The following is a 15,941-nucleotide window of genomic DNA, read 5'->3' on the forward strand; positions in this document are numbered from 1 at the left end:
TGTACAGGGGTGATAAATTTCCAGTGCCGTATCAGGAACTTGTGGGATAAATAGTCTTCACAGATTTGCCATCAGATCACGTTGTGCAAATTCCACAATATTTCCTCAGAGCAACAGTCCTACATCTTCAGGTGGTTCAACCTTGCTGGTAGCTACATATGACTGATGGTAACTGCACATTGAAACCCCGTTTCTAGAACACGTACGCAAAGAATGCGCAGGCACGGAAATCATGCATACGCAATGATTTGCAGATAGATGGTGCGATGCTCAAAAGCCCTCTGCTGAAAACTGCAGAGTGGTTCTCCTGCACATGCACTGTACGCTGTGTTTACAAACAGTGCAGCTAGATGTTACTCACTAAAAACCGTCTAGACCAATGTTATGATGGGTCTGTTTTTAAAAAAAATCTTGATTATCATATTGTGATTTAATAGCAGCGGATGTAGGGTTCCAGGCTGTGTTCAGCTGAAATCTCACATCCCTGTTGATGAGATTATTGGCTGCACAGATATGTATTGCTTCCCTAATGACACAATCCCAGAAAGATGATGCTGGTGATAAAACTTCTGTCTGTTCACAAATCATACGATGCCCTGTATTCAGACAGTGTTCCACAATTGCCAACTTTTCTGGTTGATGAAGGTATGTATGACACTGACGTTCATTGTAGCATTCCTGTATTGTGCGACATGTCTGGCCTATATATGCTGCCCCATATTGACAAGGAATCTAGTACACACCACATTTCTTCAGGCCAAGATCATCCTTAACCAAACCCAACAGGTTTCTCGGTTTTGCAGATGGTTGAAATAATGACATGGCACCAAAATATGGCAAAAATGCCAAAGTATCTCCATTCTGCTCTATAGATTGCACTAGCTTGGGCCTGAATACATTACATATCTGTCTCTCAGAATAACCATTTTGTTGGAACACTGCCTTCAAAAGTTGTATTTATATCAACAGGCTTTCAGGATCAGATATCACATGTGTTCTTTGAACTAACATAGGTAATGCACTACCATATTGTGCAGGATGATGGCAGCTTGTAGCCTGCAGATACAGATCTGTATGCATTGACCTGAGGCAGATGCTGTGTCCCAAGGTTCCATCTGCTTTCCTTCACACCAAAACATCAAGAAAAGGTAAAGTGCTAATCTTTTTCCACTTCCATTGTGAAGTTTATATTTTCATGGAGTGAATTCAGATGCTGAAGAAATGTAGGTACAGTATAAAGTCCATGTGGCCACACCACAGATGTGTCACCCACATACCACAGAAAACAAGAGGGTTAGAGAGTGGTTGACTAGTGCTTTTTCTTCAAAGTCCTCCATAAAATTATTGGCCACCACTGGAGACAGAGGGTTTCCCATGGCAACACCATCCATTTGTTCAAAATATTGGTCTTAAAATAAGAAGTATGTTGAAGGTAGCACATGTTTAAATAATGCTATTATGTCCTTCTCAAACATGTTGCTAATGAGCTCTAAAGAGTCCTGCAAGGGTACCTTTGGAAATAAAGACACAACATCAAAACTTACTACCAGATTCGAGAATTGCACTCTAAGAGTTTTTCAGTTTTTAAACATTGTATAAATTCTGCGACTGCCATTAGGATTAAACGACAGGAAGGTGGCAGCACTGATGAGAGAAAGGGTGCACTATACGCATCAGGAATTGTCCTTGGTATCCAGAGAATTATGATCACTCCATCTGAAGACTTCCGTGAACCGTTCAGCAGTATCCTGGAACTGGGTAGACAGCGCCACTTGGGCACTGTCTGATTGGACTGATTGACAAGCTATCAGATGACAAAATACGATCGATTTAAAGCCTGAATGCAAGAAAACTTGCCAAGATGATGTACCGTGTTTAATCTCACGGAGAAGACATTGGATGATGTTTCAGTTTCGGTGTTAGAGAAGGGTCCGAATTTTGCACCTACGCCAGGGACCATTCCCACCCGTCATGTGATTGGTGGAATAGAGTTTCGAAACTTTCTAACGATGGTGCCAGAGAGATTAGGTCTGTCACATGCCACATCTTGATTGAAGCCTCATCCAAGAGGTCCAACTTTAACATCACCTCAGCTGAAAGAAATGCTCTACAAGAATTAAGAGGAGACCATGACATCACCTGCCGCAGTGGAAACCAACATGCACAGAATATAACAGCAAGATACACTAACTGCTCAACAATCCTGTATACAGTAAGTTAAAAAGTGATCCAACAAGTAGGATCCAGAGAAAGACAATGGAACTTATCAGGAAGAGCTCGATTTCAGCACAAGTCGCTAAGGGTTTGCATCAACAGGCTTCAGTTCCTCCTAGACTCTACAGCCTACGAAGATTCATAAGAATGGGGTGCCTCTCCATCCCATTGTAAGTAACACAGGAGCACCTACTTATTTTGTTGCCAAATATATTACATCACCATTGGGACTTCTCGTAGGCAAGGGTGATCATCATATTCGAAACTCGGAAGATTTCATAGGTCACCTGAAAACTCTTAGATTGCAAACATCAGATCTCTTGGTAAGTTTCAATGTTGTCTTTATTTACAAAGGTGCCCTTGCAGGACTCTTCAGAGCCCATTAGCTACATGTTTGAGGAGGACATAGTAGCATTATTTAAACACGTGGTTACTTCAACATACTTCTTATTTCATGACCAATACTTTGAACAACTGGATGGTGTTGCCATCAGAAGCCCTATGTCTCCTGTGGTAGTCAATTATTTTATGGAGGATTCTGAAGAAAGAGCACTACAATCAGCAACTCTCAAACCCTCTTGTTTTCTGTGGTATGTGGATGATACGTTGTGGTGTGGCCATATGGACTTTATACTCTACCTGCTTTTCTTCAGCATATGAATTCACTCCATTCAAATATAAACTTTACAATGGAAGTGGAAAAAGGTGGGACTTTACCTTTTCTTGATGTTTTGGTGTGAAGGAAAGCAGATGGAACCTTATGACACATCATCTACTGCAAGCCAACGTATACAGATATATATGTGCAGGCCACAAGCTGCCATCATCCTCTGCAGCAGTGCATTAAGTATGTTAGTTCATAGAACACACGTGATATCTGATTATGAAAATCTGTTGAGTGAAACACAACATTTGAAGACATTGATCCGACAAAATGGTTATTCTGAGAGACAGATATGTAATGCATTCAGGTCCAAGCAAGTTCAATCTATGAAGCAGAATGAAGATACAAAGACAGCCACCAGTTTGGCATTTTTGCCATTTTGTGAAGAATCAGTAGAGTCCTCAGAAGAAATGGCATTAAGTGTGTTTTTCAACCATCTGAAAAACTGAGAAACCTGTTTGGTTCATTTAAGGATGATCTTGACCTGAGGAAATGTGATGTGTACAAGATTCCTTGTCAATGCATGGCAGCATATATAGGCCAGACTTGTCGCATAGTACGAGAACCCTGTGATGAACATCAGCGTCATACACACCTTTATCAACCAAAGAAGTTGGCAATTGCAGAACACTGTCTGAATACAGGGCATTGCAAGATTTATGAAAAGACAGGAGTTTTATCCTTGGCATCATCTTTCTGAGACTGTGTCATTAAGGAAGCAGCTGATAATCTCATCACCAGGGATGCAGGATTTTAACTGGCACAACCTGGAACCCTTCATTGGCTGCTTTTAAATCACAACATGAAAATCAAGATTTTTTGATAACAGACCTGTCATAACATTGGTCTAGACAGTTTTTAGTTAGTAACATATGGCCACACTGTAAACACAGCGTACAGTGCACATGCAGGAGAGAGTATGGCACCATCTATCTGCAAATCATTGTGCATGGGTGATTTCTGCACCTTCGCAGTGGTCTATATGTCGTACCTAACCAGCAGCAAGGTTAAACCACCTAAAGATGTCGGACAGTTGTTCTGAGGAAATATTGTGGAATTTGCATAACATAATCTGATGGCAAACCCGTGAAGTCTATTTACAACATATCTGTCGGGAAAGCTTGAAGAGCCACAACTTGTGAAATGTTTGCTGTATATTAGTACTGATATATATTATCCAGCAAATATTTTAAGCCAATATAATTGTAATTTCACTAATGTGCATTGGAGGCAGTAAAAACAGTCTGTTGTTATCTCAACAGTACTATGGACTACAGCATCTGCAACTCTTTGGTTTCGGTTATTTGATCAGTTTTTGTAAGTGGTTGAACTACTGTGTTCTTACAGTATGAGAGTATTTTTCTGTTAGGGAAAAATGTAAATTCCTGGGGGAGGAAGAAGCTGAAGGATGTTGGAAACTCAACCACTGAAGCTGAATATGAAACTTTAAATTCTGCAGCTAAAGGAGCACTGTATTTGAGACAGCCAACACAAGAATTCTTAAACAATAAGCATCAAAATTTTTATATAGTTTTTCCTGAAAAACAGCAAATTAGACTGTCACAAAAGCCTGTGTTGCATTCTAGACTGAAACATGTTTGTGCTAAAGGACAAGTCATTAGACAATATGCAGAAAGAAGTGAAATTGTTGTTGAGTACTTGCAGTCAAGGGAAATGTTTGCTGGTGTATTAATCAAACCACTTGGTAAGAAGCAACTCATGTATCCTATTCATAAATTGAAATTGTAACCATATTACATGATACTATTATTATGTTGGTAATATGGCACCTTGTTTCATCCTTGTCATTGCCATCTATGAGCCATGGGCTACCTCAGAGTCATTCTTCATTTTATCTGTGTATGCAACATTTCATTTTTGTGAATACAAAAATTCTGAACAATCTATTTGTTGTGAGCATAAATGTATTTGTTATTTATATTTATCATCATAAACCACATGTGCAACTTTCCAATCTTTAGGAATGAATCTTTTGTTGAGTGAGAAGTTGTATATGATTGCTAAAAATCAGGCTATTTACCAGCATATGCCAAAAGGAACCTCACTGAAATACAGTCTGTACCAGAGGACTTGCCTTAGCAACTTAAGTTGCTTACCCACATCAAGGGTATCTACATTTAAATTGTTCATTTTGACAGCTCTTCTTGATTTGATTTCTAAAAATATTCACTGTATCTTCTTTCATGAAGTTATTTTGGTAACTTCAATTCAGTGGCACTTATTGGTAATGTTACTATAGCTATTGTGCTGTGAAGGTACTGATTGTGTCTTGCAACTGGTATACTTTATACAAGACCAGAATCTTTTTGGGTTTGTTGCCAAATTTCTATAGAGTATTTTTTTTTTATGGAAACTATTAAAAGCATCTTTCATTGAAGGCTATACTGATTTTCAAGAATCTGTAAATCACTGCCACTGTCAAGATTTTGGTTCTTTTAAAAGTGGCATGTATTTTTTCATTGCTTGTGCAACAATGGCCTGACTTTTTTGTGCACTATGGAGGATTTTTCTGCCTCCTATCAATTTTCTTAGTATAAAACCCTCAATTTTTGTAATCTATATTCTTCTTAATTTAAAACATATCTGGTTGATGCTTATATAGTTTAGAAGAAATGGGAACTGACTTAGGAAGATGATGTGAATTTTTACCTGCCTTTTTAAAAGGGTACATGTTCAATTTATTTTGGTGGATTTTTAAGTTATGGTAACAACTTTGTGGTCACTGATTCCTGTATCCATCACGATGCTCTCTATTTGCTGATGCTAAGAGGTCTAGTACGCTATCGCTACCTTTTATGATTTGTGTGGACTCATGACATAATTGCTCAAAACAATTTTCAGAGAAAGCATTTACAACACTTTTGAAAGATGTTTTATGGTTACCACCAACTTGAAACATTTATTTTTGCCAACATATGAAGGGCAGGTGGAATTCACCACCCACTGTAACTGTATGAATAGCGTTCTTATTTGAAATAAGATTCAAAGTTTCTTAGAGCCTTTCAGCAAGTATCATCTGACTCAGAGGTCAGTAAAAGGAACCAAGTATCAATTTATTTCAGTTGTTGATCACAACCTCTATCAGTACTGATTCACAGAAACTACTTTACTTCAATTTCACAACAAGATGAACTACTTATAACAATAATAAATGAGCTACTACCAACTGAATTTAATCTGCTCTTGCTGAACACCACTTCTCTCCTGATACCATCAGATTGTTCTGCCACACATTGACCATAACTTTTTGTTTAGTGACAAGTAGCAAGGATTACAATATCTGTTCAAATTTACATCGAACTTGGCAGAATGAGCACACTTGGCAGAATGAGCACACTTATCAGTATGATGCTTTACCCCATCTGGCCTAAATGCAGTTGGGAAGAGTGTCATTAAGCAGTTATATCCTCTTCAGATGCAAGCTGGCCAACAACTGTTGTAATTGGTCCTTGATGTAATGGGTACTGGCACTGGAATGGAGTTGACATCTGAGTTAGACGCGTGTGTGTTCTACCATGGACAGATCTGTGGATCATACCGGCCTCAGTATCATGAAGGCAGTTCAGAGAGATGAGCGATGTGTGAAAAAGCATTGTCCTGTTGAAAAGTGACACCACAATACTAGTGCAAGAGAGAAAAACACAATGATGCATGATATCTGTGATGTATGGTTATGCCGTCAGAATTCCTTCAATCACTGAAAGTCATGATCTTCAGTCATACCCAATGGGTCCCAAGGCAATGTTGCCAGAAGTAACACCACTATCTCTCTCCAGAACATTGGAACAATAGGACCTCTCCTGAGGTCACTACAACACTCACTGAGAGTGTTCATCCAGGGAAGTGCAGAACTGCAATTCACTGCTGAAATAAGCTTGACACCATTCACCAGCTGTACATGTTTCCTGCTCCTGCTTGTAGTGTTAATGGCACCCTATATATGAGGCAGTAAATCCCTAATCCAGTTGCTACTAGTTCCAGTCAATGGTGTGGCATAACACAAAATTTAGCAGGGAGTCCATTACATGTCCTCAGATGGCAAGTGCAGATGTGAAGGGGTTACACTGCATTTGGTGAACCTGGTGTTTCTTCCTTGTGCTGGTCAGATGTGGTCAACTGAAATCTTGATGATGACTATGCCCTCACTTTTCCACACAGTCCAACATAAGGCTACAAGCACTGCCTTTTCCCCACAAGACTGGATACTGCATGATTTGACAATCTGTTTAAACAAGAAACACCATGAGGCCCTTTTCACACTCCCTCAGGTGCTGATGACTTGCCTCACACAAGTGTACAGAATCTCCACATTTTTCACAGTGATCACTCAACATCTGATGCTGCTCATGCTGTTTATATATCCTGCCAGGTCTGAAAACAACAAAAACAGCAATAACATTATTTGCATTCCTTTCCATTGTCATGTATAACTGCAGTTCTAATCACTTACATGCCTGCTGGGTGTGTATGTGCAAGAAGTTTATTGACATCTGACCATGTCTTCTGCTGCTTCACTTTTTTTTGTCAGGCAGTGTGTTATGAAATGACTGATGCAAAAGCCATGGGTTCATGGTTGGTCACTGGCTGGTGCCAAGTTTTTCATGCAAATTTTTGAAGAACATGCCTTAAACTCAGCTCGTCTTTGCACATCCTGACTACTTACTATGTAAAGGACACCTTTTTGATTTGGACTTACCAGCAAGGAAATTTTGCAGCAGTTCTGAGCAGCATACAACCCAATATAAAGCATATTATGGAAATTGGGAAGAAAGGAAAGCTACTCTTCTTAGATGTTCTAGTTTAGTGGATGCTACTTGTTTGGCTTAGCTAATCAGTGTATCATAAACCAACACAAACATGGATCCATATCTCAGGCACAGTTTCCACCATATTTCCCTAAAGAGAGCTCTGTTGAAGACTTTGAAACATAAAGCTAAAAAAATACTAGACAAGATCATTTTGGTGCCTAAATAAACATGACAGCTCTCTCTAGAGATTGCAAATCCAAATCCAGTCAATCAACACAAGATCGTCACACAATGTTCCTCCCATTCTGTGGAGGAACCTCAAGTAAAATTAAAAGAATCTTAAACAGACATGGGGTTTTACCATCCCCTCATTGCCTAAAACAGTCATAGAGATGCTGTACACTGTGAATGACAGTTATGACCATAGAGTCTTAGGTGTTTATAATATTCCAGGTGTCAGTAGTTTCATGGGACAACTCCAGGTGAATGTGGCATTAGTTACACGAGTGGGCCATTGGTACTGATGGACTGCATAGGATTGTGTTCACTGTTATGGAAACAAGGCTTTTGTAGATATAGTATCTCTGGGGCCAACATACTCTCTGGTCACAGTGACCACTATTAGATTATCTGTGGGATTTCATTACTTTGACAGTTAATTGCTTTTTTGATTAAGAGAATGAGAGACTTTTTTTTTCTTTTCTTTTTTTGAAAACTCAGATTTTTATAGATAATTAATATGACACATCCACAAAGTAAATATTATAAAATATGCTGGTGTGTTCCCATTGCAGATATCCAGGGCATAAACAACAGAACAATGTATGCACACGAGGCAAATGCAGAAGACAACAGAACTGTGAAATGAAGCCTATCACCATTTCCAGCCATAGTTCTCTCTCCGATGCACTATAGTTGTTCCATATTGCCACAAAGATGTTCCAGCTGCTTGCCCCGCCACCTACATTAGGATCACTTATCAAGGTTGACCACCTATGGAGATAAGGCCACTGCAAATAAAAATTCTCCATAATGACAGTTACCACAATGTCAGGATATCACACTGATGTCATCAACAATGTCTAGCCTGTCAAAGCACTATCCCTTTTGAGGTGTCATTTTGTGTTTATTGGGTGCTTATTGTCATAAGCTGAAGAAGGTAATGTTCCAAGATTGAAGAGCAGGTGTGCTAACTGTTGCAAATGGAAAACATATCCAGCAAACAAGGACCTGCATTGTGAGAATAACTAACAATGACAGAACATGGCTTTTTTTCAGAATGCAGCCATTATGTTATTCTTGGAACTTCCCACAAGCATTACAAGCAATCGTAGAGTTTGGAAGACTGGAGCTAGATGGGCAAAGCTACTCCAACAAGTCCTCATATGAACTATCTGGGTGATTATCTACTGTTGAAGACACACTGACCCCACTGTCATCAGTAACCTGAGTTCTACGCAACAGTTAAACTGTAAAGTTCTACTGTAGTGTGAAAAAGTATTTATCTCCACAAAAGAAATCTATGCATCAGCAAAGTGGACTAGGAGATCTCCGGGTCACTAACTGCTATGTACAGCTGCAACCTACCCTGAAGGTATGGACATTTGAAAAGCTGAATGAGCTCAAGAAACACAGCTCAGTGCCATCAGTGGAGAATTATGCTTTGCTACCATTACTGGCCACCCACCAGAGGAATCTATATCCAGCTGCCAGTAGATCACAGCTTGAACAAGGAACAGTGTTGGTTAGTACTGGCCATCTTCACCCTGAGTGCAGGCAACAGCGACCAGCTGACCCAATGTGAAATGCTGTATCATCATTGGAGATTATCACCCCCTTTCAACCTGTGGTCAAAGTGGATGAGCCAGCTGGTGTGGCCGAGCGGTTATAGGTGCTTCAGTCTGGAGCCATGCAACCGCTACGGTTGCAGGTTCAAATCCTGCCTCGGGCATGGATGTGTGTGATGTCCTTAGGTTAGTTAGGTTTAAGTAGTTCTAAGTTCTAGGCGACTGATGACCTCAGAAGTTTAAGTCCCATAGTGGTCAGAGCCATTTGAACCATTTTTGAACAGCAAAAGGATATCTCTCTGCGCTACAACTGGCCACCTCCTAAACAGCTCTCCTGCATGGGCATTAAAATCGCCAAAACTTATATATACCAACTGCCACAAACTGATGACACCTAGGACTACCTGAAGAGATTGACTTGCTACAAACACATCTAGGCTGATGAGGCTAACTGAGAAGAGACTCCTTTCATAATTTTTGATGGCTTCTATGAGTTAAAAATTATGCCATTATATTTGTGCATCGCTCCCACCATCCCTTTTGGAGGTGTTCATCTGAATCTGAAAAAGTACCTCTTTGTCAACCAGGAAATAAAAATACTGGACACCTAGGTAACAGAAGCGTAGTGTTCTGATTCAGAAAAATGTAAGAGCCATAAAAGGTTATGTAATTCCTCAGATGTGTAGAGTTTACTTAGAATGTGCTCCTACGACCGGACATTGCTGCAGGAGATGCATGGCACAAGAAAGATCTTTCTGTATCCTTCAGAAGGTGTTGACATGATCTCAGGACCTGGTACTTTTTGATGAGAATGCTGAGATGAACCATACACTGATGCATATTGTTTATGATCACCTCCAGAGAAAATCCAAGAAAATGCAGAAAGAGTAACTGTTTAGACTTCCAGAGTACTCTCCAAGTCCCAAAAGAATTATTCTTTGGCTGACAACAGTGCATTGTAATTGTGAGGGTAATCAATAAGTTCTGACACAGTTTACAAAAAGGGCTATTTACTTTTGTGACTGACCACAATTTTTTATTTTGGATGACGTGACTAAATAACAATTTTTAGATATTAAATTTTCAGGAATATGAGTAATAATAGCACACAAAAATGGATGCAAACACAGGGATGCTGACTATCTTTTACCAAATTGGTTGGAGGAAAATTGCAGCACTAGAGTCGTGGCTGCTCTAGCAAACATTGCATCCAAGCTAAGTGGGGATCTGGCATTACTGAAGACCACAATGACTTTTGAGGAGGAAGAAGCTATCACAGGAGATTTCACATTAATAAATTGAACATTGTATAAAAGAAAATTATGACCCAACTGGGTATAAATGGTTCTTCATCAACCTAGCTCATTTTCAGCCACTATATTTAAGTATTTTCATGATGTCCTGAAATTAGTCATCTGGGCTGTGTAAAGAGCCTTGATAGAATGAAAACAGCTGCCTTAGGCCATGTCTCTACTATCTGTGACTGTACAGAATGCCAATGAGGGAAGCATATGACTTATTTGCACCCTGGACAATTAGTAGCACCAGTTCCTCCTGAAGTTTCTCCATTTCACTAGATTGTGGCTGATGTCTTAGGGAGCTTGAAGGATGGGGAAATGTGTGCAATCATCACTGATTGTTTCAGTCAAGATATGTGTTTCAAGTAATTTCGTGATGCAGTATTAACCACACGATGTCAAATGCCTACCACCTACAGACAAATGGCATCATAAATGTTTTAATAAGATGGTAAATATGCTCTTGCTTTACACTGACACAGAAGAGAAAAATTGAGATATGATATTCCCCTTCTTGATGTTCACATTCACTACACCAAAACATGCCACTACTTGTTTCATATAGTTTGTTTCTAATCCATGATCAAGAGCCTGAGGAAATAGTGGATATTATGTTTCAGTTTCAACCCTACAATGCTGAGATTAGATGTACTTCTCATTCCAATAGATCCAGAGTCCTCCATCAGGTACCTCATCCCAGTGAGTTTAAGGTCCACCAGAGTGTGGAACTCTACTATTTCTATTAGGTGGAGCTGCTACTTGTGCCATATCAATGGCCTTGTCTTGCCACAATGTGGCACCTCTCTTGCAACAGTGACTGCTCAAGGCAGGACTATAAGTTCTGCTGCACCATGGCACAGCTTTCAGTGATGTATTTTCCTCATGCTCTTATTGCTATCCATAAAATACTGCTGTTCTTGCGCATCCACTTTGCTACTCTGTTTGGCTTACTCACTGATCTTGTTAGTTTCTCATGCTGCCTCCACTTGTACACACTTTTTTGTTGTCTTCATCCACAGTCAGCGATCTTTATGATAACAACTACAGTCTGGAGTCTCAGTCAGATTTCAGCCACAATAACTGTTGACAAGATAAAAGGTTAGCAGAATTCCATGGACACAAAGGTCCTGCAACTCTTGGAACTGCAGAAGTAGTTGCAACAACAGTTCTAATAGTAGTTTCTACAACAGCAAAACCACCAGCAGCAAAATGAGTTGTCCATCAAGAATTCACCTTTTGAAGCATCAACTACAGATTCGGGCTACCCACCTAGTACACGCAGTAGTCACTTCCCAGGCAGAGAGCCACCCACCTGTGCTTCTGCCTTTTAACAATGCCAAAGAGGACTGAGACATATACTTACAGCAGCTGACATCTAATGTCATGGACGATGCTCCTCAACAGTTGCCCTTTCTTCCTAGGGCTTCCCCAGAAACTTGTATACAATTATCTTAGCAAATAAGTTGTCTCCCCTCTTCAATCCAGTCACACTAACATTAGAGGAATGTGCATGTTGCTTCCGAATTATTGTTCACAACAGTTCCATGTGGTTGCATCACAGCTAGAATTTAATCAATATCACAAGCAAACCGGTCAGCCATATCACTCCCAAGAAACCAGTCTCTAAGGATAGAGTCACCAATGCCAATTTCACCCGCGCAAACTCAGCATGCAAAACCTCATATGCAGACTCTTTGATTGGAGACTTGGAGGTCTGATTGACTCCAAACCTGGAACTATGCATGACAACCCTTGAGCTGGACAATTCTTGGATGATATTTTGAAAAATGCACAGTTTCAAAATCATACAGGAAGCGAATCAGTACCTCATGGCTTGACCACAAGTAGCAGCAGTTCAGACGACACTTCAAATGGACTCCAGATAGATGTATTATTCTTAAACCACTTCTCAGATGGTGGCATCATGTTTTGTCACTTTCAGGTGTGTCAATGGCTTTTGAACAGTCCTTCACACTGCATTGACATGTCTAGTGGGGTCCAGACCGTTGCAAACAAAGGTGTCCATTTCCAGGTGGACATGGGAGCAACCGTTTCCTTGGTGAAGCTCCTAATGTATGACTGTCTACATGCTCCAGACTTGTTCCTGCCCTGCCATATGTTGAGAGAGTATGGTGACAGTTCTGTTCTCCTCCAGTGTCAATACAGCATCATCACTGCCTACAGAAAGGTCAAATGGCTGATAACACTGTTTGCTGTCAGCAGTCACTTATCTGGAAACATTTCCATTCTGAATGCCTTCTCATTGTTTGGTTTCATTGTACCTGACAGGGTTCTGGCCTTCTCTATCAAGCAATTTTTGGAAGGTGTGGATTGAAAATAATCTGTGTCATTAATTCTAATGTGAATACGAAGTTATTGTGGCACTGTTCCATTCCAGGAACCCTATGACCTTTGTGCCCCCATGCATTTATTTTAGAAACTGCCCAGTGGTTTGCCACCAATTGCCGCACACGTCTCCTTGTGTCCAGACGCAGTGAGACATTTTTACCAGGCACTACCTATTCCAGTCTCCTTACAAATAACCATTATGCAAGAACTCTATTGCCCTCCAAGACACTGGAGTGACTGAACATGTTAAAACCAGCACTGGGCCACACCCTTGGTAATGGTCAAAAACCCAATGGCTCCCTCCAGCTCCACGTAGACATTAAATCAATGATCAATGCCCATGCACAAGAGGAAGCCTACCCCATACCATGTCTGGAAAACCTGCTCACAAATCTTGTCAGAGGAGAATATTTTTCTAAAGCAGACCTTGCTGACATGCGTTTGCAGACCCCAACAGATGAGGAGTTGCAAAGCATCATATTTATCAACACTCCCTTCAGCTTATACAAATAAAAGTGCTTTCCTTTTGGAATCTCTTCCACTCCACCCATCTTCCAAAGATATCTGATGCAGTTAATCATGTCTATCCATGCTTGCACGAACTATATCGATGACTCAATTGTCATGAGCAGTACGTATCAGGATTGCCTGTGGAAACCTTAGCACCCTATTTACTATGTTACGTGACACAGGTAAAGTGCCACTTAGACAAATGTAACTTTTTCAGGAATAAGTGGAATAAGTACCAATGGCTTCGCCGCTGTGGTAACACCGGTTCCTGTCAGATCACCGAAGTTAAGTGCTGTCGGGCTGGGCTAGAACTTGGATGGATGACACTCTAGTTTGCCGAGCACTGTTGGCAAGTGGGTTGCACTCAGCCCTTGTGGGGCAAACTGAGGAGCTACTTGATTGAGAAGTAGTGGCTCTAGTCTCGTAAATGACATACGGTTGGGAGAGCAGTGTGCTTACTGCATGCCCCTCCATATCTGCATCCAGCGAGACCTGTACACTGAGGACGACACGGCGGCTGGTCTGTTCGGACAGAGTTATTATAATGGTATTTTGGCCTGTATAAAAGCCTATATTGCTTGTCAGATATCACCTACAAAATTGAAGATAATACAGCAAAGAGAGAAAAAAAAAGAGATGGTATCCACATCCGTAGCATGAAGCTGTGTGGTATTTCTGAAGAATAGATTGATGTAGAGGCTTCCAATATAAAAGAAATGAAGACCTGACCACCGGTCACAATGATTCAGTAGCAATTTAACTTGAATGCCACAATGACTATGAGTATGTGGCAAATGATCAGACCATGAGGATAATGCCAGCAGACCACTGAATAGATCCAGACAAAGGAAGACACAGTCCAGTCCAAATCTGTGGGTCACCATTCTGCTGATGCTGGTGATAGCTATTGGGCTAATTTGATTAAGACTAGTTGTGGCAGTAAAAATACATGATCTAGATTGTGATTTAATCATGAAATTATAAATCAAATTTAATTTTTTCCCTGATGACACAATACCACCTATATTACCTTCTGTATGACTAGAGCTCATTTCACTAATTCAGTCAAACAGTAAAATCTCAACGTCCACCACTAATTGGTTCAACTGCACAGTTGAGAAGGATAAGTACAATTACTCTTGGTCTCTGTGTCTTTGATAACTGAGCCACTACTGTAAAAAATCAGCAGCAATCAGTTTTTATTCTTTTCACATCATAACTACAGGCTGATATTTCCTTAACTAAAGCTTTTCACTTAGTTTCAGTTTGCAATGTGTCTCCTGTTTCCTTCAGCAGATGTTCACAATGTCATTTTGACAAATTTTAAACATAAACACACTGCTTTTGTCTGCCCTCATCTACACAACGGGTGGATCCATCTTACCCTGGGGTCTGAAGCACCTGACCTTTCTTTTTAGCCTTCCCCAGTCCTTCAACTCCCACCCCACCCCCTCTTTTTTCTCTCTCAGGAAGTAACTATTAGTTCCGAAAGCTAGGATAGTGTATTTATTTTTCGATGTATCTATCAGCAGCACTAAAATTTCTCCTGAAGGTAAGTATTCACCAGCAGTCCTTTCTCATAATTTCACCCATTTATTTACCATGTTTACTGGTTGGCAAGCTGCAGGCAGATTAATTGTGGATAGTTCTATCTGAACTGTAGGAACTTTATTACACCTATTTGTTTAAGATGTCTATATATGCTCAACTATAGCACTCATCTTTTTAGTCAAATTATACTGTGCTGTTTTCTGTACTAATGAACTTCTATATCATTTTTAAAGGACCAGTGTGCGCAGGTGTAGTGGGTCAGAAAATGCCACATTACTGTCTCTTTGGTGACACAGTAAATACAGCCTCTAGGATGGAATCAGGTGGAGAACGTGAGTTTAATTTGTAGCTTTCTGAAATATTAGATCACACCTATATTAAAGTAAAAATGTTATATATAAGTAGTAAAATAGCCATCTAGGCACAAGAAGTGGAATGATAACATGACCTATTGTGAACTGTCCAATGCTATAATGCTACTATTAATGATGTACATATTTTGTCAACACTAGTTACAAACATTCTGTGAAAGACACAGACATTACAGGAGACTTTTGATGCACTGGATGTTAATAAGTGAAACTGAAAAGAAGTCATTTTCAGTTTTTCTGTGTGTATGATCCTTTTCTGTGAGATCAGTATTTTAATTTAAGAAAAGCGGTATATGATTTGTCTTAACAGTCCATAGTGCTAGACAGGTTTAGGATTTAGAGTATTTGCTGCCAAAAGTATTATACATGATGCATTTCTGTAAATATTAAAGGGAAAATAGATAATTACAAAACATAATGGGGTGTAG

The 15,941-nt window shown here is 40.0% G+C and overlaps 1 protein-coding gene across 1 annotated transcript in view; it reads left to right on the forward strand.

The window, feature by feature from the left end:
• The window catches only part of LOC124613268 (atrial natriuretic peptide receptor 1-like), a 412,251-nt gene that overhangs the window by 361,301 nt on the left and 35,009 nt on the right, over positions 1-15,941 (forward strand). The window contains exon 10 of the mRNA XM_047141960.1: positions 15,376-15,474. Within this exon, the coding sequence (XP_046997916.1) occupies positions 15,376-15,474 (99 nt within the window). The remainder of the gene's footprint in view (positions 1-15,375; positions 15,475-15,941) is intronic.

Source organism: Schistocerca americana, chromosome 4 (assembly GCF_021461395.2).
Source record: "Schistocerca americana isolate TAMUIC-IGC-003095 chromosome 4, iqSchAmer2.1, whole genome shotgun sequence".
NCBI classification, from domain to species: domain Eukaryota; kingdom Metazoa; phylum Arthropoda; class Insecta; order Orthoptera; family Acrididae; genus Schistocerca; species Schistocerca americana.